The sequence below is a fragment of the Pezoporus flaviventris genome, unplaced genomic scaffold (genome assembly GCF_033815535.1).
Source record: "Pezoporus flaviventris isolate CSIRO_AGI_PZ_B2104156 unplaced genomic scaffold, CSIRO_AGI_Pfla_v1 ptg000031l, whole genome shotgun sequence".
Classification (NCBI taxonomy): Eukaryota; Metazoa; Chordata; class Aves; order Psittaciformes; family Psittacidae; genus Pezoporus; species Pezoporus flaviventris.
In genome coordinates, this window is record NW_026892579.1 from 62,960,591 (window position 1) to 62,985,871 (window position 25,281).

Here is a 25,281-nt window from a genome sequence, read left to right on the forward strand (position 1 = left end):
TACAAAGATAAAAGAGATTCTTAAGGAGCTAAAATCATATCTAGCTTTCTAAATACATGGTCTTTTTCTCTGAGCCTTATCTGGCTCAGAAAATGCTGAACTTCCAAAAAATTCCCATTTTTGTCTGCTTTGAGCTCACTTCAGGATACCTTTTGAATTCTTCAGCCTAACTGTTAATGTGACTTTCTGGTTTCAAGATGACAGTCACAAATACGTGAATACCAACATCTATCTATAAAAGTTCATCTTACTACTATAAACCAGAAAATTTATAGAACAGATTTGTACATACCAATACATCATCGTCACATGTCCAATCGCTTGGATTAGAGTCAAGTTTACTGACGCACACTATAAATCTGTCTGGAAACACACGCAGGTCTATACAAAAAGAATTGAAAAGAAGATTACAAAAATTATAGCCATATTCAAAACCATACATACTATCAACATATACAGATGCTATTTACAAACAGAATAATTGAGGTTTTAAAGTGCACACTAACCCACTTAATGCACTCCAGTAGTTTCTTACCTACTCTCTTCAGCATCTCATCCCTCCCTTTGCTTTGTTTTTTTAAACCATTACAAATAAAATACAGAAATCAGTAAGTCAGAGTAAGTTCAGTTCCCAAAAGGATGGTCATGGCTACAAATTACTCTACCTGCACCCCTGGCCAAATAGACCAGACAGAACCAACAGACAAAGCACTTAACTGATTTCTTTTGTGCTCTTCTGGAGATGAGTCCTTTCATTACAAAAGCTGTAAATTACGTTTCGAATACAACACAACATATTCAGCCAGGATCTGGCATAAAACCTCAGTGTAAGGCTAAGTGCTTCAAACTCTGACTCCAGTGAGTTTTGAACTCATTAAACAAATTGGTTAACTGCAACTGAATTACAGATTTTACTCAAGATCACATGGTTTGTTTTGAAAACAACAAAGCTTCTGGTTACAAAGGATCAAAAATTGAAGGGCTCTCAGAACAGACAGACAAATCTTTATTCGGGACATAGCAATGCTATGAAGAGAGCACAGCTGGGTATTTTGTTATTTTACAATTTGGATTATTTCCAGATTACTATCTTCATATTTTCAGCTCAGGGTTTTTTGCTGTTGGTTCTTGGTTTGATTTTACAAAAAGAGAGCTATTAATTTTTGAAGTTTGTTATATTTCAAAACCAAGCCATAATGCCCTATTTTCTGGGACAAGAAAGAGATGAGGCATACAGGAAAAAAAACATAAGGTTGACCTCATTTTTTGATGGAATATCTCCTCACAACAAATTGAGTATAGGCTTGATGTGCCAGCGATGATCAGGTGATCCATACAGGTGCCTGCCTCTCTACAAGGTATGCTTCTCCACCAAAAGCCTATCTCCATTAGTATCTGACAAACCCTTTTGAGTTTGTACCAGCAGTGACTTTTCTTGAGTCATTACAATGAAAGATGAGGATGCTGAAACATGCCACTGGCTGAAAAAACTTAAACAGAGGCCTGAAATGCATCCATATGGCACAACAGCTTGTTAAGCTACTATAACTTGATGATGAACACGAGCCTTTCGTAATCCTTTCAGAAATATCCACTCCGTTAGCAAAACTGTGTCCAAAACTACTCTATCTCTGTTTATATCCTCAAGACCTGAAAGGCCTAGTACAACGGATTTCAAACTGCAAGTAGTCTATGGACATCCTCCAAATGGGCTACAAAAGAAAAGATGGAAACTGTTGCAAGGAGTAAACTTACGTCTAATTCCACTAACAGCCCCATAGGTAAGTTAAGTTTACTTTAGATACTGAGTGCGCATCACCAATTAAGTATGCAGGATTCTTTCATTAGGCTCAACATCTGGGTTTTGTTTGTGAAGGACTAGGTGTTATCTTACAGAAAGGAAACACTGGTGCCAATTTATTTATTTATAGGATATGTGCTTATTTTTCTACTTATTGGGAGCAAAACTCAGCAAAATAAAGTTCTTTTCCTGTTAGGAACTTCATATGGAAGCAAAGTTTTGACTGCAGCATCAGAGCATCTCTTTTTGGCAGCACGTGTAGGGCAAGCTCATTCCTGTTGGGCATTTTTATTGTTACATTTTATAACAATCTCACTGGCTAAGAAAATGAAATGTCTTTGGGTATCCATTAGATTCAATTCGTAGGTTCAGAGAAGAAATTTGAGGAAATACTTTCAAATCACACTCACTTCAGCCAATAGGACTTAGAAAACAACTTGTTGGCATCTGAAGAGAGTTTTGAACATTTATGAATATAATGAATTCCTACCTAGATAAATCAGAAATTCTTTTAAAATATCTATTCAAGTATTCATTATTTTTAAGTGCACCTGATTTATTTTGCCTTTTTTTAATCAAAAGGTCAGCACACAGGGCAGTGATTGTTACAGGTCCTTTTTATTCCTGGTGGCAGGACAGGATTGATATCACTTCCTTACAGAGCATCCTGGCTTGAGAAAACATGAAGAAAAGATCTGGTCCAATGACATCACCTGTGTAAAGGTTTTATAGCAATGAGATGAATGAAAGCCTTTTCTTGCATACACTTGTATGGTACAGTTGATGTCACAAGACACTCGAGCAATAATGAAGTGATTCATACTGCAACCTCTGGTTGATTCACCCTGCAGAGACTCGGTAAAGTGCTGAGTCTCATCATACTTACAGAATTTGGTGTGGCTTAGCTGATCACCCTGGAGCAAGGCATACACAAATTTAAAATTAAGCTTGAAAAAAAAAAAAAAGGCCATCATATGTTAAAAAACTTTTTTTTTTTTTTTGTAGAAAACATCCCCTGAAAAAAACAACACATCAAAACCAAGCTCTGAAAGATATTTTGATTCAGGAGACCAAACTCTGACAAAGTATTAGTTTATGTTCCTTTTTTTCCTCTCATATATGCAGAATTCTAAGTAGCACTATAAGAAACTGATTTCTTACCACGATAACGTTTCCCTACAGCACAACGGAGATTAACCCATCTCTTCATAAAGTAGGCAGTAATGTGCAAACTGTTGGCTGCAACATAAAACAAAGGGATAATAATAAGTGTAAGGGTATCTTGGGCATTCTGGTCTCAAAGTGTTGCACATCTGCAAAGGGAGGATTGAGAGAAAGCAGCAGCTCAAGAACACAAAAGAAAATGTAAGTTTAAAAGATAATGTTTAAAAGAAACTGCTCATCCTTAAGTATCAAGAAATTAGTATCTGAAACAAGGGAAATATTTTAAAACATTATTAACTACCAAGGTTCTGGTATCCAATCACAAAAATAAATTATCATCAATTAACTGATCAGTAAAGCCATCTCCTTAACAGACTAATGTCATGGTCACTAGTTCAATAGAGTCCTATTCACTATGAGGTTTTCATACATACTCTACATGAACACTACAGATGACCATTTACTAACTGACTTCTAGAGAATGGTGACATATTCAAACCTGATAGACAAAAGTCCGTCCGTCCGTCCCCCGTCCCCCCCCTCCAATGAAATATCTTAATTATCTACAATTCCACGGAATTGAGAGATGCATACATTTAAAATCCACAGTATCTACAAGTAGACAGAGCTAGCCTGGCTCATCCAGCAGAGACCTGAAACACAGAGGCTTCTTCAGTTTCTGTTGAGAACGATATGCATAACATAAGAAAAGGACAGAAAGGGTCGTATTACAGCAAAGAGACTATTAGGCTACGGCTAAAGGAAATCGGCTTTTACTTTTGTTCTACTTAAATTCCCAAACGACCCTAAGTAAATCAGTAAGGACTTAATTCATAAAGGTATTTAGCAACCTAACTCCCACTGAAACTCAAAGAAGTTAGCATCTGTGACTCCTCCTCCACAATCCTTCTGGATGCCTCACTAAAATGAATGTGCAGAAGAGGGTTAGTGGTATTTCCCTTAACTCTGATGGGTTTTGCAAGACTTAAATTATTTCTGCTTCCAAGACAATCAGATACCCTACATGCAATTACCACAGAAAAGTTAGAAAATTAAGTGCTACTGCTGTTCTTCTGATTCAACGTTTAAAAAAGAAGGAAAGTCTGTTTGTCCCAACCTAAATTTCTACTTAGCTAGCACCAAGGCATGCCTTATTTCTAAGTATAAGCCCCAAAATTCATGTCCTCTCCTGAACAGGCTACAAAACTCCTACAAGACCTCTTGAAGCTTACCATCAAGTGCTGTTCAGCATCACCCCTCATTAAGAACTACAGTTATTGATCACAAGAATCCCTTTGAAATTTATCAGCCATCTTTTTTCTTTCCCCTCAGGAAGACATCTAAACTTTGACTTCCCTTTCGAGATCAAGTCAAGATGTGACAAGTTGAACCATCCTTTAAAAATGATGAGCACTGGAGAAAAATTTGGATGTAATCCACAAGCTTTATTAACTGTATATTTACGAGCACAATTAAAGAAAATGACTTTTAGCTATTTCCTGTTTGGCATCCACGATTCTTTAACATTGTGAGTAGGATGAGCCAAATCAAAGAACACATAAATAAGTTATTAGTGTGATAATAGCATCTTCCACCGTGACCCTCAGCAATGCTGAAAAAGTAACATTGCTAAAAGTACAACTTTGCAAACAAATCTTCAAACATTATATACAAGGAGTAAATACTAGAAGTCTTTCAACCTCCATTTGGCTAGGATATTCTAAATGTGTTTTTCTTGCGAGGAACTTAAAATGAAAAAGTGAATCTTTTGCTTTTCAAGGAAAAAGCATCATAATTCATTCCTGAAATTCTTGTGTGAATCAGTGACAGGTATATCTTATTTATTTTTCTTGCTACCTTGGTATTCTCTGAGAGGTTGAGTGTTTAATCATACCTGATTGACTAAGGGCCTGAACAAAGTTTCAGATTCCTCTTAAAGCTCTTGACTCAGCTGGCTACTGTTCTCTGGAAAAGAACATCTACCTCAAATCTAACCAAATTCCTACTTATGAAAGAGATTGAGACACCTCTACACTGCTTTTGCAGCGTCAGCTCAAGTCTGAAGTCTTATAAAGCCTTCCCAGGGAGCTGCACCTGAGCCAATAAGCTTGGCCCAGAGGGACTAACACTAGCTAGTTTCCATGGCTATTTATTACTTGACTTTGCTGGAAAAGCCTGAACAGATGATTTGCTGTTACTTACTGCTAACTGTGAGAAAGTTTTAAGATGCATTCAAGATACCAGTATCTTGAAAGTATCACACAGCAACGCTCATCAAATGTTATGAAAGCCTCTTGTATGTGACATCTGATCTAAACCATAGTCAGCTGGAGCTTGCAGAACTTCCCTAAAGTCGCCAGAGTTACTGCAGAACTATAAAAACTGTGATATCCTCTTTCTGCTTCCTTCGAGAGAAATATATGATCTGATTAACCATTCTGCTTCATGAAATAAGAAACTAAAAAATAAACCCCACAAAAAAAAACTTCTTATCTGAAAACCTCATGCAACTTGCAGCTTTTTGAACTTTCTACACAGTTACTCAGCATGAGTCTAAGTCTGCTCTCAGTTCCAGACTTGTCCACCATCAACGCTGTTTATATACCAGCATATACTAATGTTGGCTTTGGGCAAGCTGTGGATTATGCTCCAGGGAAGACAGCCACTGTATACTCAGCCAGGAGCAAAAGCTGCTGCTCATGATACCTGGAAGAAGAGACCAGCTGATACGCACTAAATGATCCATCATGAACTCCTTTTAAGCACAACACAGAAGTTTTAACCTTAAGCTACATACAGTGTTTTGCAGTCAGTAATGTAGTAAGAAAGTTCACAGACTGTAGGCTCAGCAAACCCAGATGGCCCAATCTTCAGTTTTCTTTTCATCATTCAATATAGATTACCAACACAGAAACAGAAATAAAACTGGTGATAGTGATTGGAGTTCTGTTTTTCTTACTTCAAAACTGTGCACCTAGATCACCAGATCCAGGTTCCAAAAACCAAACAAGAATAAAACAGAACACCAAGACAACAAAAAACCTCCAAACCCAACAAAATAGAGCTTGAAACCAAACATGTGACTGACTCAAAGTGATTCTAGAAAAGCCAGATTTCAGTTTCAATGAGCGATGCCTTTTAAGGGAATGGTAATTTGCCCTGCCTGTTATATTTCATAGTCCCACGACACCGACAGGAAGTATCAGACACTGACTCTTTACTGTAAGACTATCCAGCAACACTTGTTTTCCAAAGCAGTCAGAAGCCAAGCTGACTTGTGCTTCCAGAAGGCTGCCAAGAAGAGGCTGTGGTACAGTGTGGAGCAATGGGAAGCCCTCTCCCACGGCTATTAGGGACCATTCATCTGGGAGCCTGGGAAAATGCCTCTGAGGTGCTGAGTTATCTGGAGCAGCCTGGCAGGTGTTCCCTTCCCAGCACAATCTGGCACCTGCGTGGCTCTGCAACTCAATTCAGGCTTCTCCAAAGCCATAGTATGAGCTTAAGAAGGCCGACTGCCCCACAAACATTTCCATATCTGACAGGCACCTATTTCTCATCACTCAGTATTTTTAGATCATCTTTCTAAAAACACCTATTTTTTTCCCTCCCAGCCCAGACATTTCACATTTAGGACAGGTTGTTCTGGATTAGGCCTCTCTGTATGCTTGGAAACTAACAACAAAGTAAATCATTGCAACATAAAGATATTAAAAAAAAAAATAGGAGGATGAATTCCTTATGTTACAATGTGAAACTAAATACATAGGTGCATTAAACTTCTGAAACACTATACTGTACATTAAAAAAAGAAATCTACATTTTATTTATGCTAGATTAATTATTCCACACAGATTAAGCTGTGCTAGTAATAATGTTTACAGTATATAGAGCTTTTCATCTTCAAAGTGCTCTACAGACATATTATTACACTGCTTTTTACCAGTCATATTTCTCCACTTAGAATTATTCACTACTAAATCCAAATTCCTGATCGTTTGTAAACAAAACCCAGAAGGAACATTTTATTCCAAACCTCCTGCTAATGGTGCAGCTTTCCTTTCCCAAAACAAATGTTCATGTGCTCCAGAGCAGGCTGCCATCGCTAACTTAGGGGAGATTCAAACCAAATGCTGACATGAAAGTTTAGGTCCAAGTCAAGGATACACCAGCAGGGACAGCAGATACAAAAAGCTGTCAATGCTCCCTGAGCTTTTTCAGTGTTCAGAATGGGTACAGAATTTCTGTGTCAACTCAGAATGTCCTTGCCCCCCACCGAAAGTAAACTGTGTGGTTAATGACGAGAATCTTCATCCAGTGCAAGTTGTTACACCCCAAACAGCAGGGTTTGGAACAACTTCACCAGCTCAGGATGACATCCATTCTTTTCCATTCTTTCCATCCCTTCTGCCTTCAGTTCAAAGAACTGTTAAATTATTTTTTAACATTTTCATTATTTCAAGTGCTAATCACAAGCAAGTACACAGGAAAACATAAAATAAAGCCTAGAGAAAACAACAACAAAAGTTTAATAACTAAGATAAACAGTCAGGCCACTAAATTTATATACATCGAGTATGGACTGAACAAAAAAAGGGTCTAGTATTGAGTGAGTGAGTATTGCTGCAGGGTCTGATCTTGCAAACTCTTATACCTGCAAATAAATTCAGTGATGTAATTTGCCTCTGTCTTTTCCCAAGTGCCCTTTAGTCAGCTTAAACCAAGTATAGACAAAACCAGACTGCAGACTTTTTTCACCACCTTCTTTCATAATTTTATTAGTACTAGTGCTATTTTTCTACCTGCTAAATGTTCTGAACACAGGACAGTTGCCAAGACAAATAAGTGAGAGATCTGTCCCATCAAGGACCTGGGGACAAGATTTAGTTCCTCTCAGGGAGCAGGGGCTCTAACTGGAAAAAAAGATATTACCCTTTTAATGAATCTGATCAAGACAAGGATGAGATACACCTAGCAGAATGCTCTCTGCTATCAGAACCCTGATAGCTGGCTGTTGCACACTGTCTAAACCCTTTACAATACAAGCTGTTAACAGTGAAACTGGACTGAGCCGTTCTATGAAATCCAAGAGTAGGGTTGTAGGGCTCTCCTCTAGCAGGAGAGGCGCAGAATTCACTCTGAAATCAGACCTATACTGGTCAAACTGGATCCAGTGTAAGGCTCTTCTTAGCCTGTTTGTCATGGATATTCTGAAGGAAAGAACACAGAAGTAAAGCATATACAAGACCATCTGGCTGCAAGATGATACGAAGACAGGCTGAGAAAGTTGGGGCTGTTCAGCCTGGAGAAGAGAAGCTGTGTGGAGACCTCACAGCAGCTTCCAGTATCTGAAGGGGGCCTACAAGGATGCTGGAGAAGGACTCTTCATCAGGGACTGTAGCAATAGGACAAGGGACAATGTGTTCACACTTAAACAGGGGAGATTTAGGTTGGGTATAAGGAAGAAACTCTTTACTGTGAGGGTGGTGAGGCACTGAAACAGATTGCCCAAGGAAGCTGTGAATGCCCCATCCCTGGCAGTGTTCAAGGCCAGGTTAGACAAGGCCTTGGGCTACATGGTCTAGTGTGACGTGTCCCTACCCATAGCAGGGGGAGAGGTTTGAACTAGATGATCTTTAAGGTCTTTTCCAACCCAAACCATTCTATGATAAATGCACCTGATGGTCCTGAGAACACACCAGCTCTAAAAGAGAAAGACCATCTTCCCCTCACTAGTACTTGAGATGGAGAGGCAGGCTAATCCAGGCCTGTAAAACAGCTCTTAAATTACAGTCTCTCAATACTCATTCATAATGTATAAGCAGTAACAGCTAACGCCACCTGCTAATACAGTTAAGCAGATAAACTAGAGCAATATATTTGATGGTCATTAGTGTACCATTATCACAGACAACTGTTTTCTAACAGGAGACAAGATTTGATTTCATCCTTTTACTCATCTCAGAGTCACTGACCATATTATTAATTGCACATGATGTGCTTTAACAAATAAACTGAAAGCTATTTATATGGCCTCACTTCTTTGAACACATAAACTGTGTTCCAGTCGAAGCCACGTGCCTGGACTTCTTTAACCACTGGAACGAGCACAACAACTGAGAAGGGCTCAGAAAGGCATCTGTTGCTACCAGCCAAAAAGCAGAGAGAACTGGGAAACAAATCCTGCGGTAAATGCTGACAAATGAGTAGGAGAGAAGAATCCAAAGCCCTTCAAAGGGCCTGCATCGCCATGAAGGAGCAGCTTGGTTAAAAACTGTCTGCTGCCACATTTGCATATTGAGCTTAGCATCTTCTCCAAACCGGCCAGACACAGCTGTATCCAAATGGAGCAATTTCACTTACATCACTGATTTGTTGCAGTGACAAAAGTAAGGTAGATTCTAACTGAAATGAAACACAGACACTGTGATGGTGACAAGTTTGATTTCCAGGGCACCAGGGAATGCACGGTCCCTTTCATAGCACATAACTCTTTCAAAAAATACGTCCTTTCACCCTGTTTCTGGGTTTTTTATTCTTTGAGGATATCCATGAGCTTCATAAATTTTTTTGATGCCAAGAAATACTTTAAAGGGAGGACTTTGAATTTTACAATACGAAGCAGTCTCTTTCAGCACAAAAACCCAATCAAAATGTGGAAGTGAGCTTTTAGAATGGAACAGACATGACTGGTTCCTCTCACTGTTCATTGGAACAACATAATTGTGGGTGCCAATACTATGATGTTGAAAGATTTTAAAATAAAGTCAAACCCTTCACAGGTCTCCAGGCTCTACTTTTTTTCCCTGGCAATAGGAAATAACTTCTGCAAAACTTCTTCCCTGAGAGGAAATGGTTTTAACCCTGTAGCTCCTACACCTGACAAGACTTTCATCTTCAACTGAGAACAAGGTCTCTAGGCAAGCGTAACTTTAAAAAGTCAGGATTATATTGCATTACATGGCTACAAGTCCTCTTGGTTTGGTGAAAAAAGCCCAGCAGTCTGTCACTGATGTGAGTCTGTCACTCATGATGTGAGACAATGAGAGGGGTAAAAAAGCTCATAGAAGCGGGTAGCTTCAGCAGAACTTCAGCTGAACATGAACATGAAAAGGTTAGATGTTCTTGTCCATGTCAAGGAGGTTGGAACTAGACAATCTTTAGGGTCCCTTTCAACATTAACTATTCCATGATTTTATGACTCGAAACTGATCTTGACATATGGCAGCAACAGATGTTGTCTCCTGGTAGGATAGCCTGGTGGAGCCAAGAGGTGGATGCTCATGGTCATGAGTCTTCTTTTCTTCTACCCTATCATCTAGAGGACACTTCAAAAGAAAGTGAGTTCTAAGAGACACGTGTGGACTTGAACCAGCATGTGTTTCTCACAGAACAAAGCAAGCTGTGCCAGAGGTTCACAGATTTTTGTCTTTTCACACAACAGACTCTTGTTAGGTTTATAACAGCTCAGAATATAAGGAAATTCTGGAGCATAACAAATAGGTGGAAAGTCACCACAATGGAGTCTTCTGTATTTTCTCTTTTTAAAGGCTGGCAAATAGCCTGTAATTAAGTCAGTTGCTGAAAGGCTCTATTGCCAAATAAATCTCAATCTCCTTCTGCTCTCACAAGCTCTGATGCAAAGAGGACACCAAAAAGACAAAGAACAACTCATGATTGTGATCAGAAGATCAGCTCTAACAATGAAGCAGGTGCCAGATGTGGTGCAAAGAGCTAGAGACTGACTGCAAAATCATACATCACAGAATAGTTTGGGTTTGAAGGGACCTTAAAGATCATCTAGTACCAACCTCCTTGATATGGCTGCTACAAATCATTTGTAACTGCTCATTTTAGCTTACTCAAGACCGCAGTGCTATAACGGACCACCAGCATGATGCAGCTCAGTATCTTGCAGTTTCTGGCATCACTGTGACAGATGCTAAGTCCAAAAAAGTACACAGAACATCCTCTTTCTCAATATTAAATAACAAATTTGAGGTCTTTTATAGAAAAGGCCAAAACCCATGAGCCTGTCTTCTGTCATGGGAAGACAACTGAAAAGAGCAGACAGGCACTGCCCATATCCTATGACCCACACACATTCAAAAAACAAGAAAGAAAACTGCCCTCCCTGAACTACTTACACAGGGAAAGTATGAACAACTTCTCTTCAGGAATTGGCCTCCATCTCTCTCTGGACAGATTTCTGTAAAGCCTTATACAAATTTTCCAAATATAAACAAACCCACAAAAATGTTTGCAATTTTAAAAGTGAATTTTCTCTCTACCTTTGTCATATGATAATGAAACTCTAGAACAAAAGAACAAAGGAAAGTACTATTGTGTAATATGGTAACATGGAAAGTTCAAAAGACATTCCTATTCATATTTAACCGTGAAATTACACCCGCAATTACTTCCAGTTAAAAAGAAAACAGAAAGAACTACAATGATCAACACATATCTATTATGATTTTGTTCTTCCTTAAGCTGTAATGACAATTTTTGTTTTTCTTGGACTGCTGGGGACTTTAACACTGAGGCTTTCAGGGAATGCAAGGGTTAAAGATGTGCAAAGCAGATTTTCTCACAGTTTAAAGAGAGCAAAACAACACATTTAGGAAACCAGACAGCTAAAAGGTCAAAACGTTACACTTCCAGGTCACACTTCTGGTTGCAATTAAGTAAATTCCTCTAAGCATTTCTAGGGAAAACATATTTCTTTTAGGTTTTCTTTCAAATCCCTATTCTTTCTTGCTTAGGTTGTAACCAAAACAGTATTGCTCTCTTTAGAAACATTTAATAAAGAGCACTTTCTTTTCTTTTACAGGAATCTGATATTTCAGCTCAAAATAAAATTCAAATCCCTATTTTTTTTCCATTTTATTTAACATACAGTTGAGCTAATTAAACAGGCAAAAGGAGCTATCAAACCTGGTTAATTTTAAATATAGTCTTTCTTTTCCCCTGAGGAAATCATATTTCCCTTTCCATCCATGTTCACGACCTCTGTTTAATGAGGTTTTGTTTGGATTTTCTGGGACTATTTTTTTTTTATTAAATCAAGCTATTTTTCCCTTCCTATGCAGTTACATGAAATTGCCTCAAACCTGTGATGCTGACAACGGTCCTAATGCAAAACGCTTACATGCCTGCTAAAACATATCATAGAATCATAGAATGGTTTGGGTTGGAAAGGACCTTAAGATCATCCAGTTCCAGCCCCTCTGCTGGACAAGGACACCTCACACTAGATCATGTTCCCCAAGGCTCTGTCCAGCCTGGCCTGAACACTGGAGGCATGGAGCATTTGCCACTTCTTTGGGCAACCTGTTCCAGTGCCTCACCACCCTCATGACTCCTATCACTGCCCAGCAAGACCACTCAAGTCTAAAAACACAGAATTTCTGTCCCAGGATGAGATTTTCAGAGATCTTCCTTTAGAAGTCACAAACACAGAGCCACCACAGCTGCACACAAACACAGCATGCTCTGCACATGGACAACAAGCACTTGTTGCACAGGAGTGCAGTGTGTGTGTGTTTTGTAATGCACAACCTGGTATGCATCTGAACAACACAACCCACTATGCATGTCAGCAAGTAATATATGCAATCATAGGTACCCAAGCTGAAAAAACTGAATCTTAAAGGTATACCATACCTTATAAAAGATGTAACTAAACCCAAAAGATACGACCAGATTCAGACATTATTTGCAAACACTTTACTTCAGCAGAATGCATGAATTATGTTAAGCTGCTGTCCTGGGTTCAGCAGTAGCAGTCATTTTTCTCCTCCTTAGTAGCTGGTGCAGCTGCGTGGTTCTGAGTTACTGACTGGGCTTAACCCACAACAGCTGCCCTCACTACCCTGGTCTAGTGGAAGTGTCCCTGCCCATGGCACAGGGGTTGGAACTAGATGCTCTTTAGGGTCCCTTCCTAGCCAAACCCATCCAGGCAGCACAGACTTTGAGTTACCCCATACGCGTATTTGTGAAGGTCAGACTGCTAAGGCAAGTCAGGTTGATCATACTGACCGAATAATTTTTTCTCTAGTATTTTAGACATTCCAACACAAGGAATCTGAGCATTAAACAGACCACAGAATCTATAAAATGCTTCTAGTAGAAATCCTATTTGCCATGTTCACAAAGGATAGGAGAAGATAATTCAAAGTCAAGCTTACTCTTCAGAAGATCTCAACTGAAACAGTCAGCATACAAACGCCCCCTCTAAATCTATCTGCTATCTATTCCAGCTGTGCCTAGTGCTACTGGTCCGTAGAAGCTGTACGCTGACACTCTATCCTCTGCATTCCTGCTTCCAAGTGACTACAGAAGCTTTACAAAGCTCTACAGAACACACAATAAAGAGTACCTTCAAGAGGAACACATTACAAAGAAGAATCAGACAGTCAAATAAGAAATGGTAAGTGCTTAGGGACAGATTTTCAAAATCACTCCATGTGGATTCCAAAAATGCCGAATTTCCAGTTGGGACAAACAGATGCTCAGGGCTCTTTGGCTCTTTCAAAAGGTAGCTGTGTTTCGCTGGCCTAGATGAGAGTCACTTTGATATTCTCAAGTGAATATCAAGTCAGAAATGAAAGGTGGGGTTCATCTTGCCTACCTTACATCAAACTAATATCCCAAACCTCATTTTTACCTGCTGGAGGTTACTTGCCTCTTAACTTCTAGCCAGCTTTGATAAACTGAAAGATGAGGTATAATTCCACTCTGTAAATACACACAATTAATGGATACTGACTTTTTTGCCTAACTATATAATGAAAACTCCAAAGATAAACTTTAAATTTGCCTAACAGAAAAATTACTATGCAGAAGCACTTGGATGCTATAAAAGGACCTTTATAGCTTATATAGGTGTACAAGTCAGTAGCTATCAACCTTTGTGCATGCATGCAGGTGTAAAAAAACATCTTTTTTCTAAATACATGCACTTAAAGAGTAATTTTCATAGTGGTTTTTTTTCTATTCATCAAATATATGGAAACAAGAGATAAATGATGGAAACAAGATGGAAGCAAGAGAAAGAGCCAGGATGAATGAAGGCAGGTGATAATTAAGGGTTAGAGGTCAAGGCCTTTCAAAACCAACACCAAATTCTTCTCACAAAAATACACGTTAAACAACGCTCCTATTGTTTTAAATAAATACTTCTTTTCAAAACAATACTAACTATAAAACCACTTTATTTAGTGCATCTTTAATACAAATACACTATTTCATTTCCTATCCAAGACCATAAATAACTTCACATGGGAGCTGCAGCTAGGAAAGAAGTGAAGTGAGGAGAATGCATTCAACCCACCTGGTGCTGCAGCTGCAAAAGTCTCATCTAAGATAGGGGTAGCAATTGCTGAAGTCTCTGCATATATCAGTGTAGTAACAGGAAAAGTAGATCCTTCAACCTAAAAAGCGCAGAATTTTCTCTGACGATCTGTGGAACCCACCAACTCTCTCTGACACACTGAGTTTTCCATATATAGTGCAGGTTTTGTTCCACAAAAGCACAATGACAAGCAAGGCCATACTGGATAAGATCAAAGGTTCATATAGCAAAATGCCTTGCATATAAAAGTCACTATAAATGGCTACAAGGAGACTAAACACAAGAACAAAGCACATGTGTTTATTTCCTCAGTATTCTCCCAGACTCCAAGCACTCTCAAGTCAGGCCTTTTTTGAACCAAAGGAGATTTGTGAATCCTGTACCCTCCCTGGATTACTCTCCCATGTTTCTCGTGGACTCAGCGTAAGCTTTTAGCATACCCATCATTCTTTGGCGAAGAGTTCCACAGCTCTGCTAACTACCACGGTGCTTCCAGTACATTCATCTGATGCCCTCTCGCTCTCAAATTGGAAGAGAGAATAAATTATTTCATAGATCTCTGTTGCATTCCCCTTAGTTCATGTATTTTCCAGGCTAAGAGTCCTAGCACACTTAACTGTTTCCCTGTATTTCCTAAGTTCCCTGCATTGCATTTCCTCATGTTGCATCATCTTTGCTGCCCTTCTTGGGAGCTCTTCCCAATACTATAGTATTATAATCTAAGGTACCAAAAAAAAAAAAAAAAAATCACTAAAAAAACTTTCCCAAACAGTGCATAATTATGTGGGATTTTGTTTGATTTGTCAAACATCTTCTACCCTGAGAAAAGGACAACCAACCAAACAAAAACTCAGATACAAAACCTGGAATTTCTGGAAGAAAAATGCTTTGGTGAAAAAAGAGATGCCTTTATTTCCCGCTAGCTGGCTTTTAAAAAAAGGGGGGGGGGGGGAAGTAATCTAAAGCAAAATACAGAAAATATTAAGTACAAGACACAAATAAAATGTTTTGCGTAAGTTGTTGCGTAAGTTACTGCATGCTTCAGGGAGCTGTGAGACTCTTGTTTGTCACTGACAGATGAATGCAAGTTGAAAGTTCACAAAGATGTACAGGACTTGGACACAAATCCAAAGTCAGCCCATTGTAAAGAAGGTGCATCATAATTCTTTTGAGAGACAGAAATTACAGTGTGCAACTACAAACATCAAAGTTCATTTAAAAGACTTCTGTCCTCCTCAGTCCCCTCTGGTAGCTAATGTGCCATAGCCTACCTCCAGTTTGCTCTTTAAGCAAGATAAGTGAAATTATTCTAGTTAAACCCAAAGAAAACTTGGTTTCACAGCAGAGGAGAAAGAGTAAACAGCTGAGAGGGTGGGAATAAATCAGTTTTGCTGCTACAGGATTGTAACATGGAATATACCCTATGAACATCTTACACAATTCCCATTTGACAGTAATAGTGCACACTCCCTAAAGCAAACTAGGGCAGTCTGAAAAGGGTGTTCTCCTTAAAAAAAATCATAATGTTCAAATTAGAATGCAAGGCCAAAACAGTTTGGAATATTTACCATCATGATTTATGGTATGGGTTTTATGTGCTTACAGGAGCCAAGCACAGTTTCATAAGCAAGAGAAATGATTTTCTTATGAAATTACATGTTATGCATTTTTTATACTAAATAAGACAGGAACTTTAACTCCAGATCTTTGCAAGGCTGAACTTTTCATAACAGTACTTACGCTTCTTCCAGTTTCTCATTTTACGAAGCTTATCAGAAGTTAATGTCTAAAAATGTAATGACTTAAGAGTTCTACCTGTTAATAAAGTTCAATCATTTTAGCAAAAAGCAGCTGAGGAAAAAGATGGACAAACACACACAGAGGGAAAACATGATCACAGTAAGCCCTGTTTCCTTAGCAAACTTGGTTAAAAGTATAAAAACAATATACACAATCCCAGAGACAGCAGATAACATCAAGCTGGGAGCTCACTGTGCCACGTGACAGCATGCCCTCTATTATTTTCACTGTAGAAGAGACTGTACAATAAAAAATATCTGAAATCAGAGCAAAAATGTTCTACCTTCAAGCCAAGAAAAACAACATGGATGCTAGGGAAGGCATAAGAAAAGATTTGAAAATTACTCATAGGATGAACAGTCAACTTCCTTCTCTCTCAAGAGGGGGAAGAAATGAGTTTACAAGCTATCTCCTTCCTTCTTTCCTTCCTTTAATTTCTAATGTGGACATTTCTCCTAGCCATATTTTCTCTCTGTGTCCATGTTAATTTTCCATGGTCCTCCCTTTGTCATTCTCCTGTATTTAGTGCCTCCACTCAGTCCTCAAGCCTCTTGTTTCCTAATTCTCATTGCTCTTAATCAAAACCAACCACGTTCTGCAGAACATGAAAGAAACAGGCTCTGCTTTTAGCTAAAGTCTACAGTAGGTGACCATTCTAACACTAACATGCTTAACATCATCACTTAAAATCAGTATCTGTTACTGAGTAGCAAAAGTGCTGCCAAGTGAAAATGTGTGGCACATATATGTTAAAAATATTTAAAGATTATGTATCTGTAGAGTGAAGCAGTGGGGTTTTTAAATGCAAGAAATTCACTAATATGTGGGGGGTGGTTTTGGATGGCTTACATTGAACTTCAAATAATGCAAGTGAACCATACCTGATCGATGCCTTTTTTGCATGATTTTGGCCTTGAAAGTTGGATGCAGGCAAAATGAAATCTTTAAAGATCTACCCCACTTTACTTTTCTCTTAAAAAAATAAAATAAATCAAAATCAAACACGTTTGGACATTAATTAAACACAGGAAACAGAGAGTTTATACCAAAGCCTATGTCCAAAGACTAAATTAAAGCTTACTTTGGCAAATTGTTCATACTGGCCATTTGGGAGGGGTGGGGAAATTGTTCAGACAGAAGGAAGAATAGGAAGAACTTGCTTGTCTTGGCTACTTTCTCTCATTTTTCCATTCTTTCTTTCTTTCTTCTCCTGTGTGTAACACCCACAGATTTCCTAATGAGATGGTATGCGACCCACCACACACTGCTCTGTGGGTGTAACTTACATGAAAAAGAAATGTAAATTAACACGTAACTTGCAAGGTTATTTATATTATGTGCCACAAAACTGAAAGGTGCTATTAAATAATATTGATATTAAACATAATGTTAATAATAAAAAGAAATTGATAGGTGAAAATTTTCTCTTCAAAATAGGTATGGTAGATAGCCAGCTTGACAACAGCCTTCTCTGCTCAGCAGATCTAGACAGCACGATGAGATCTGCTGATCAAAGTAAAGGAGCTTGGCTTCTATTTCTGAAGAAAATCCTAATACATCATGTTTTGATATTGGAGGGAATCTAAAATCTTACTAATACTGGTCTAATAATTCTGATTCTAATAAATTTTGAATACGTCCTGCAATGCGGGGAGCAAACTAATTATAACTGACCTGATGCAAGTTCAAATAGGGGTGGAATGCTGACCTGGGATACTTTAAGTAGTAAATAACCAGCTAATAAGCATTTTAATGTTCCTTCTATAGATACACTCTTCCTTAAACAGTAGGGGTTTTACAGTAGTGAAATTCTAAATACAGACTTGCATAATTCTGAGCAGAAGAAACCACAGTCAGTCTGAAGAGCTCAAAAACTTTTAATAACCTCCAAATGCAACAATAGCTGCAAGCTTACACATTTCACAAGCAGCACCTACAATATGCGCACAGAGTTAGCCACATATCAAGCTTGGGCATTTCTTTGTATATTACAAAACAGTGTCAGCCAAACACTGGCCAGCTACCTTGCACTTCATCTGTTTGTGAGAAAACACAAAAGCATCTCATTGTACTCCACAAACAGACCCTGTGATTCTAGAGAGGAAGGCAAAACACATGAGGTTTTGGAGACACGTTTGCATGGCTCCAAAACCATTCATTGGAATGATAACTGCTAGAGACTGCTAGGCTTGTGGCTCACCTAAAAGGGTCAGTCCCTTAGAGGCTGGTCCCAGTTGCTCCAGTGAACACCCACCTATTCTGTTATTTCCTTCTCAGGTAAGAACAGACTTGAATGTAACTTGAATAAACTTGATTCTTGGACACGAACAAAGCACTCCTTTCTTATAAATTACAGCCCTGAGCAAAACAGGCTGAGAGAAGAGGAAAGAGTTGGATTTGGAAGTTAAGTTCAACATGAATGCTCGTTATCACAGTTTTCCTCCTTTATTTCTTTAGTGTTAATTTAATGACGGTGGGATTAACTGCAGATAACTGATGGAACGGGAATTCTGCCTCATCCAAAGTAAATATTCTTTAATCTAAAACTGTCACAGATATTACTGTTGATCTCCTCGAGTGCTTAATGTTGATCTCTCATATCCTTAAGTTTTTCATTTTCAGGAAATAAGGGGGAAGAGCCAAGCAGAAGATCAGTTCACAACCCTGGGACAGACTACCAGTGTTTTTACTGAAAACTTCATGCTATAAAAGAGAATCCAAGGCCCTCCCAAATTAGTGTTGTATCTGCCTGCATATATAAAAAGAATTATTATGTCTGTCAGTTTTATTGAACAAAATCATTGTTTTTGTTTTTGAGGTAGAAAAAGAAAATGCAGAAAAACCTCACAAATCTCATAAATTCTGATTCTACCTTCTGTAACATTCCTACGCTTTCACCGTAAGAAAGTTCAAACTGTTCTCTCAAAACCAGAAAAGTACAGGGATCTGAAATCTCATGCGTTTTATAAACATGAATAATGTTTTAAAGGGATAAAATGTAGTTACAACTTGCACGAAAAAAAAGGGCTTGGAAAGCCTTTAGTGTCCTGAAGCACTTTTTTGCTTATGCGGCATTGTGCTGCTGTGGGTGGGAAAAAACCCTCCTGTCATGCCATAACAATCTGGCTCCTGTCTATGCCTCAAATTTTGCAGTAAGCAGCCAACCATACAGTATTTAACCTGTGTTTATTAAAAACGTTAATTATTATCGATAACAGTATTTAAAGCTGCAACCATCAACTAGAATTCTATAGGATTATACCTTTTCAATGACCAAAAAGCTTAAGAAGCAAAGAATTTTTCAGAAATTAATATAATATACATTGAATTCAAAAATTTCTATCAGTATTGTACACTGTAAGTACGTAATTGCATTCATTGTGGAATTCATATTTCAGTAGAGAACTATTTTCATATATTTAAGGAAACATGAGAAACTGTAGCCAACACAAGGCTTTACTACTGCAGCCCTTCTTTTCTGTGATGTTTATAACATGCTCCAGACTGGTAATAAAAAAAAAAAAAAAAAAAAAAGCCATTATTTCCTAAGAACTATTTAAAAATCAATTGCTTGGGTGATAGAACACCAACAGATAAGCCTATCAAGTGTAAAACTTACCACGATGGCCACAACAGCTAATGAAGTAACATGAAACAAAACCTGGCAAGACATTTAGCCCCAAAGCTGATCTAGTATTAGAGCAGAAGCTACACTGATCATTATCTTTAGTTTAAAACATGCATGTACTGAAATTGCACCTATTAGTCTCACCACCTTCACATACAAACAACATCAAAAAAATTAGGTGAATGCTCTTACTGCTGTTCTTTGCACAGTGACTACTCCCAAGGTCATCGATGCTATTGCCAAGCAACAAATGCTGTTTGTCACATCTTAGCATCTTATTAAGGCTGAAGAGATTGTTAGAAGAGGGAAAAGTAAAGATATTATTTCTTAATTAAGAACTTCTAAATGTTCAAGTGAAAAGAAGAATTAATAAGCCAGCAAGATTTCCATGTATTTTGGAGGACACAGGATTATACCATTTATTCTTTTTATTTCCAATGATAGGCTCTTATACTTAAATTCATTTTTCAGTAACACAGAAAATTGAAAACCACTTGTTTTTTTCAATAAAATTTCTGAAGTAATTTCAGACCCAAACACCAGCTATTTCTGGCTTCTTGGCTTTCATGATGGCAAATTCCTCACAGAAAAAACGTAAAGAACAGCAGTTTCCACCTATACTGTATGTTACTTTACTTCACAATAAGTCATTTATTTTACCAGTAAGAAACAGAGGACCAGATGGTGCACGTTCCATTGACTTCCACTGACCACGTCCTTTAGGTGCCTCCAAGTACTGTTTGACCCTTGAAGTAATCACTTCCTCTAGCAGCATGCAGACGTTCTGAAAGAGTAACCATCGGCCTATTTAGATCTATATATGCATATGCCCACAAACACACAGCAGAAATGAATACAAAATCACTCCCTTTCACATAAAAAGGAAAAACAACATCTGCAATTAAGTACTGAGGTATTATACAAATGTGAGAAACACACTTTAGAAAATATGATATCAGGTATTTAAGCAAAGAATTAGTAAAAAATCCTTGCAGATACTGTCAACACTGTATTTGTCTGCAAGAATCCTTATCAACCACAGCAGATACCTTGTTTCAATTTAGGGTAATTCTGGGGCAAAGACTTGGAGCTGATTAGGTCACAGCAACCTAATTTCTCTAGTTCCTTTTGATTTTTCTGCTCCTAAATATAACTGTTCATATCTTTTCATACTTCCTTCAGCAAAGCGTAAGGAAAACCACATAAGAACAAACCCTTCAGCCAGAATAACCATAGAAGAAATAAAAACTTGGAGAAAACACGAAAAATTCTCTCTTGAATACCAGAATAAGTTTTCAAATTAATACATCCACACTTATTTGAGATTTTTCCCACAGTATTCTCATTTTTCATTGTGCACAATAATGTGCTCACAAAAATGATAAATTGTGGCACACAAAAATACCATTTTACCTTTTTATAGTGTTTGGACAAGAGACAAAATTGTTTTAGTAGACTCTAAACTAACATATCTTGGCTTCAAATTTACTTTTGATGAATAGAAAGCATGTAAAGCAACAAATCTTTAACATACTGCTCTGAATGAAAACAATGCACATACACTGGTCAACCAGAAACAGTATTTTCTCTCCTTACAGTAAGAAATACCTTTTTCCTTTCTGCTTGAACAGTAGAATTATAAAACACTATATTTACTTATTCTTCTGTTTAACTCATTAAAGTGATCTCATTACGCATTCCTTCACAGGATTATACATTCAGGTTAGAATGAAAAGGTCTAGAAAGCAGTGGAAACACAACGTGCATTTAATTCCTTCTGCAACAATAAGGATAAGCATGCCCTTCCTTAATTTATGTGTAAAAGAATTTACTTGTTATATTTATGAAAGTATTATTTAAATTCAAGAACTACATTTAAAAAATGTATACAAGCGTCGGCTTTGAGATAATAGTCTGTACGTACTTTCAACCACTGAAAGAACTTGTGAGACCTTCTACATAGAGGGAGAGGGACCATAGCAGTGACATGAATTAAAATCAGTTCTTGAAGTACAAAGATAAAACATTGACTTTGCTATTCCAGGGGAAAAGAGACAGACAGCAAGGCCAGGAAAATCTGAAGGGCAGAGAAAGGGGAAGGCTCCCAATGCCTCAACCTGCATCTCCCAGCAACCCTGAGATGGGTCTATGCACAACACATGCGACACCAGCGTGCAAACCATGGTTGCCACAACACCCAGTGAGACAGCGCAAACTCTTATTTCCTCCTGCTTATGGGCACTCATTTAGTTCCCAGACTGCTGTATGTGCCCCATGTTCCAAGCAGGAACTGGCTGCTCCCTGCTCCTGCTGGGACTGCAGTGTTTGCTACGAAGAGCCTCTGATTTTCCTCCGGGGTGAGCAGGGAATCAGCAGAAATCATGTTTGTGTTACAACAGAGCTAAGAGGCATCTGCTTTTCCCACAGACAAGCAAGAGAGCTGCACCACCATGGCTATTTTCGAGAAACAGGAAAAAAAAAAACACACACCACCAAAATGTAGAAAACTGCTTGTGATGAGTATGTAACAGCTCCCCTAAAACACATATAGGCATAATCTGCCTCTAAGACCTCTTTCTTCCCACTTCAACTAAGATTCTGCATAGGACTTTCAGGAAGAGAATTCAAAGCTATTGGAATCACACTTCTGGGTTGCTGAAAATATGCAACCTTTGTACTTCACTCAAGATCTGCGGTCACAGAAATGCAATGAATGCTGCCCTGTCATGCCTCTTTATTAAGTCAATCATGAGCTAATTTCCTGAAATTCGTATCTTTTGTTTTGGCAGTCTTACAAAATACATTTGGAAAACACTTAAAAGTCAGATAACCAGGATAGTAAACCTGGTTATAAATAGAAAGGGGTAAGGAGTATTCAGTTAGTCAAAAAAAAAGAAGTCGGAAAGATTTCCCCTATTTTCTTCCTTCTCAGCTTAATAAAGCACAAATTGGATGAACCACACACTTAAATATTCAGCTTTCTCTCCCTCGGGATATTCATCTATTGTTTCTTTTAATTCTATTGAAGTGTATTACTTTGAGATGTTTGGGGACGCTCTGCAGTGACAAGTTAATTCTGCCATGATTAGGAAAACTATCTGCTGAAAATTGCCGTAACGGAGACTTGCGGGAAAGTCCACAGGCATCTCAAACACGTCCTGCGCTCATTTTCAACAGAAAACTTCTCAAGTTCCCACCCAGGCTGAAAGAGGGGAAAACTCCTGCCAGTAACTCATCACAAGCTTGTAGCAGAAATCACAAAGAGGCTGATGAATGTTACAGTCCTAATTTTGCTGCTCACTTGATGCACTGATTTTCCCATTTTTCAGCTGTTGTCAGGATAAAGATAGTTTCTTTTCCTACGATGCAACAGTTCTACTATAGTTTGTCATTATGTTTTCCTCCACTCTCTAAATGCAACATCATTCATACTTCTCAGAACAAGAAACAATTAATAGAAAGATATTCCACCAACAAACTCTGTAAAAACCATACCTGTCACAATCTGTTTCATATCACTGAGGGTAATTTACAAACATTCATGAGAAGTATGTTTTTAAAATTAAAAGTCAAGGCAGAAGAATGAGAACAGCATGCACACACACAGAGTTTAAAAAATTAAAAGGCAAATTGAAAGTGGTCATTAGTGACTCAAAAAGCACATATGGCTGACTTTGGGGTCCCACAGCAACCCTTGATGGGTAGGTATAACTAACAATGTTCTCATAACACTGAAAAATCCTGAACAGTTCAAGGCAATCCAACTTTTTCCCTGCAGCCACATGCTTTTGAAGTAGGACTGATATTTGCTGTACCTCTTTCTCATGATCTGAAAACCAGCTGGTGTCTTTACTGGAGCCTTGAGGCAAAATATGAACATCCACCAAAACAGCAAAGTTCCCACACTGGAAAAGAAAAAAAAAGAAAGGAGAAAAAAAATGTTCAACTGTAGCTGCTGGGAAGCACATGTCAAGCAGGCAGGAGGAAAACAATCAGGTAAGCACATGCATCTGATTCAGAGATACAACAGGCACAACTTGAAACTGTGAAAAATTATGAAGTATGGAGTTACAATTTCACCATTGTTTTATTGAGCTTAATGAGAAACAAGAGCACCAGACCTATGTCTTGGATTGCTCACTGAAAAGCTGAAACAGTAGCAACAAACACATGGAATTTTCTTCTGCTAGATGCACTTTTAAATCTGAGTTCTAGGAAATGTTAACAGGTGAAGAATTAGCCATACCTACACCAACTCCCATCATTCTGTTTTCTGAAAATGTAGTACCATACTAATAGTCTAGTTTGCATTTTAAATTTATTAACTCCTTAAAAAACTCAGCTTCTTTAGAAGTCTCTCCAAACTACTTAATGTAAAATCAGTATGTTTAAAGAACTTATGGTGACTACCTAATATTCATTTGTCACTTAGCAAATACTATACTTGGAATGGTTAAATGATAATAAGGCTAACCTATTAATAAAAACTGTATCATAGAATCTTAGAATCATCTGGGTCGGAGAGGACCTTAAGATCATCCAGTTCTAACCTCCTGCCATGGGCAGGGGGGCACCTCACACTAGACCATGTCACTCACCCAAGGCTCTGTCCAACCTGGCCTTGAACACTGCCAGGGATGGGGCATTTACCACTTCTTCAAGCACCCTGTTCCAGTGTCTCACCACCCTTCACAGTAAAGAACTTCTTCCTTGTATCTAACGTGAACTTCCCCATTTTAGCTTAAACCCATCACCCCCTGTCCTATCACTACAGTTCCCTGATGAAGAGTACCTCTCCAGCATCCTTGCAGGTCCTCTTCAGATATCAGAAGGCTGCTCTGGGTGATAATCAGGTACAGCCCAAGACACACCAACTATTTCTGAAATTCCTTTATAGACATTGAGGAGAACCTGACATAGGAGGCTTAATTACTTTCTTTCATCAGTACCTCAGTCATTACAATGAGCTTCTAAAACATAAGGAAGAGTGAATGGCACAAACACTTGTCCTTAGTTCCACTGTGGACCAACTCACCCCTTTTTCATTCCAGTGAAAAAAGATAATATTCCCCCTTTTCACACCCAGCAGTGTGGGGCATTACAAGGTAATGCTTTCCCTTTCCTTTACTGTAACACACCACCACATCTCACTCAGACGCCCTTTATCTGAACAACTTGAAAGGTAAAAAGCCAATTTCATCACTCTGTTTTGGCTGCTTGTGCTGCATTTGTGATGCAATAAACTCACTCTTTGAGAAGACTGAACATGTGCAGTCATGGCAATTGCACATCCGGAATGTCTGATGGAATAGAAACAACATCCCGATTCCAGACAAATCTCAACTCTGTGTGTACAAACCAGCATTAGATCGCTCTGGTTTCAAGTGGACGCTGCAGTGCACTTCCTGTCCTAACTCTCCCTCTCTCCATATTTGCTCTTCACTGAAAAACATCTTCGCTGAAAAACATCTGCAAACCCCACACCAGAATTCCAGCTGCTAACAGAATTAGTTCTAGAAAGAATATGATACCTAT

General features: G+C 38.4%; 1 protein-coding gene across 3 annotated transcripts in view; it reads right to left on the minus strand.

Moving 5' to 3' along the window:
- SLX4IP (SLX4 interacting protein) overlaps positions 1-25,281 on the minus strand; it is a 78,391-nt gene that overhangs the window by 15,557 nt on the left and 37,553 nt on the right. For 2 of the 3 annotated variants that reach the window (XM_061461578.1, XM_061461579.1), the window contains 4 exons: positions 23,562-23,651; positions 20,407-20,530; positions 2,963-3,040; positions 293-381 (listed from right to left, as the gene is read on the minus strand). In XM_061461578.1, the coding sequence (XP_061317562.1) occupies positions 293-381; positions 2,963-3,040; positions 20,407-20,530; positions 23,562-23,651 (381 nt within the window). The remainder of the gene's footprint in view (positions 1-292; positions 382-2,962; positions 3,041-20,406; positions 20,531-23,561; positions 23,652-25,281) is intronic. The other variant, XM_061461580.1, reaches the window with a different exon arrangement.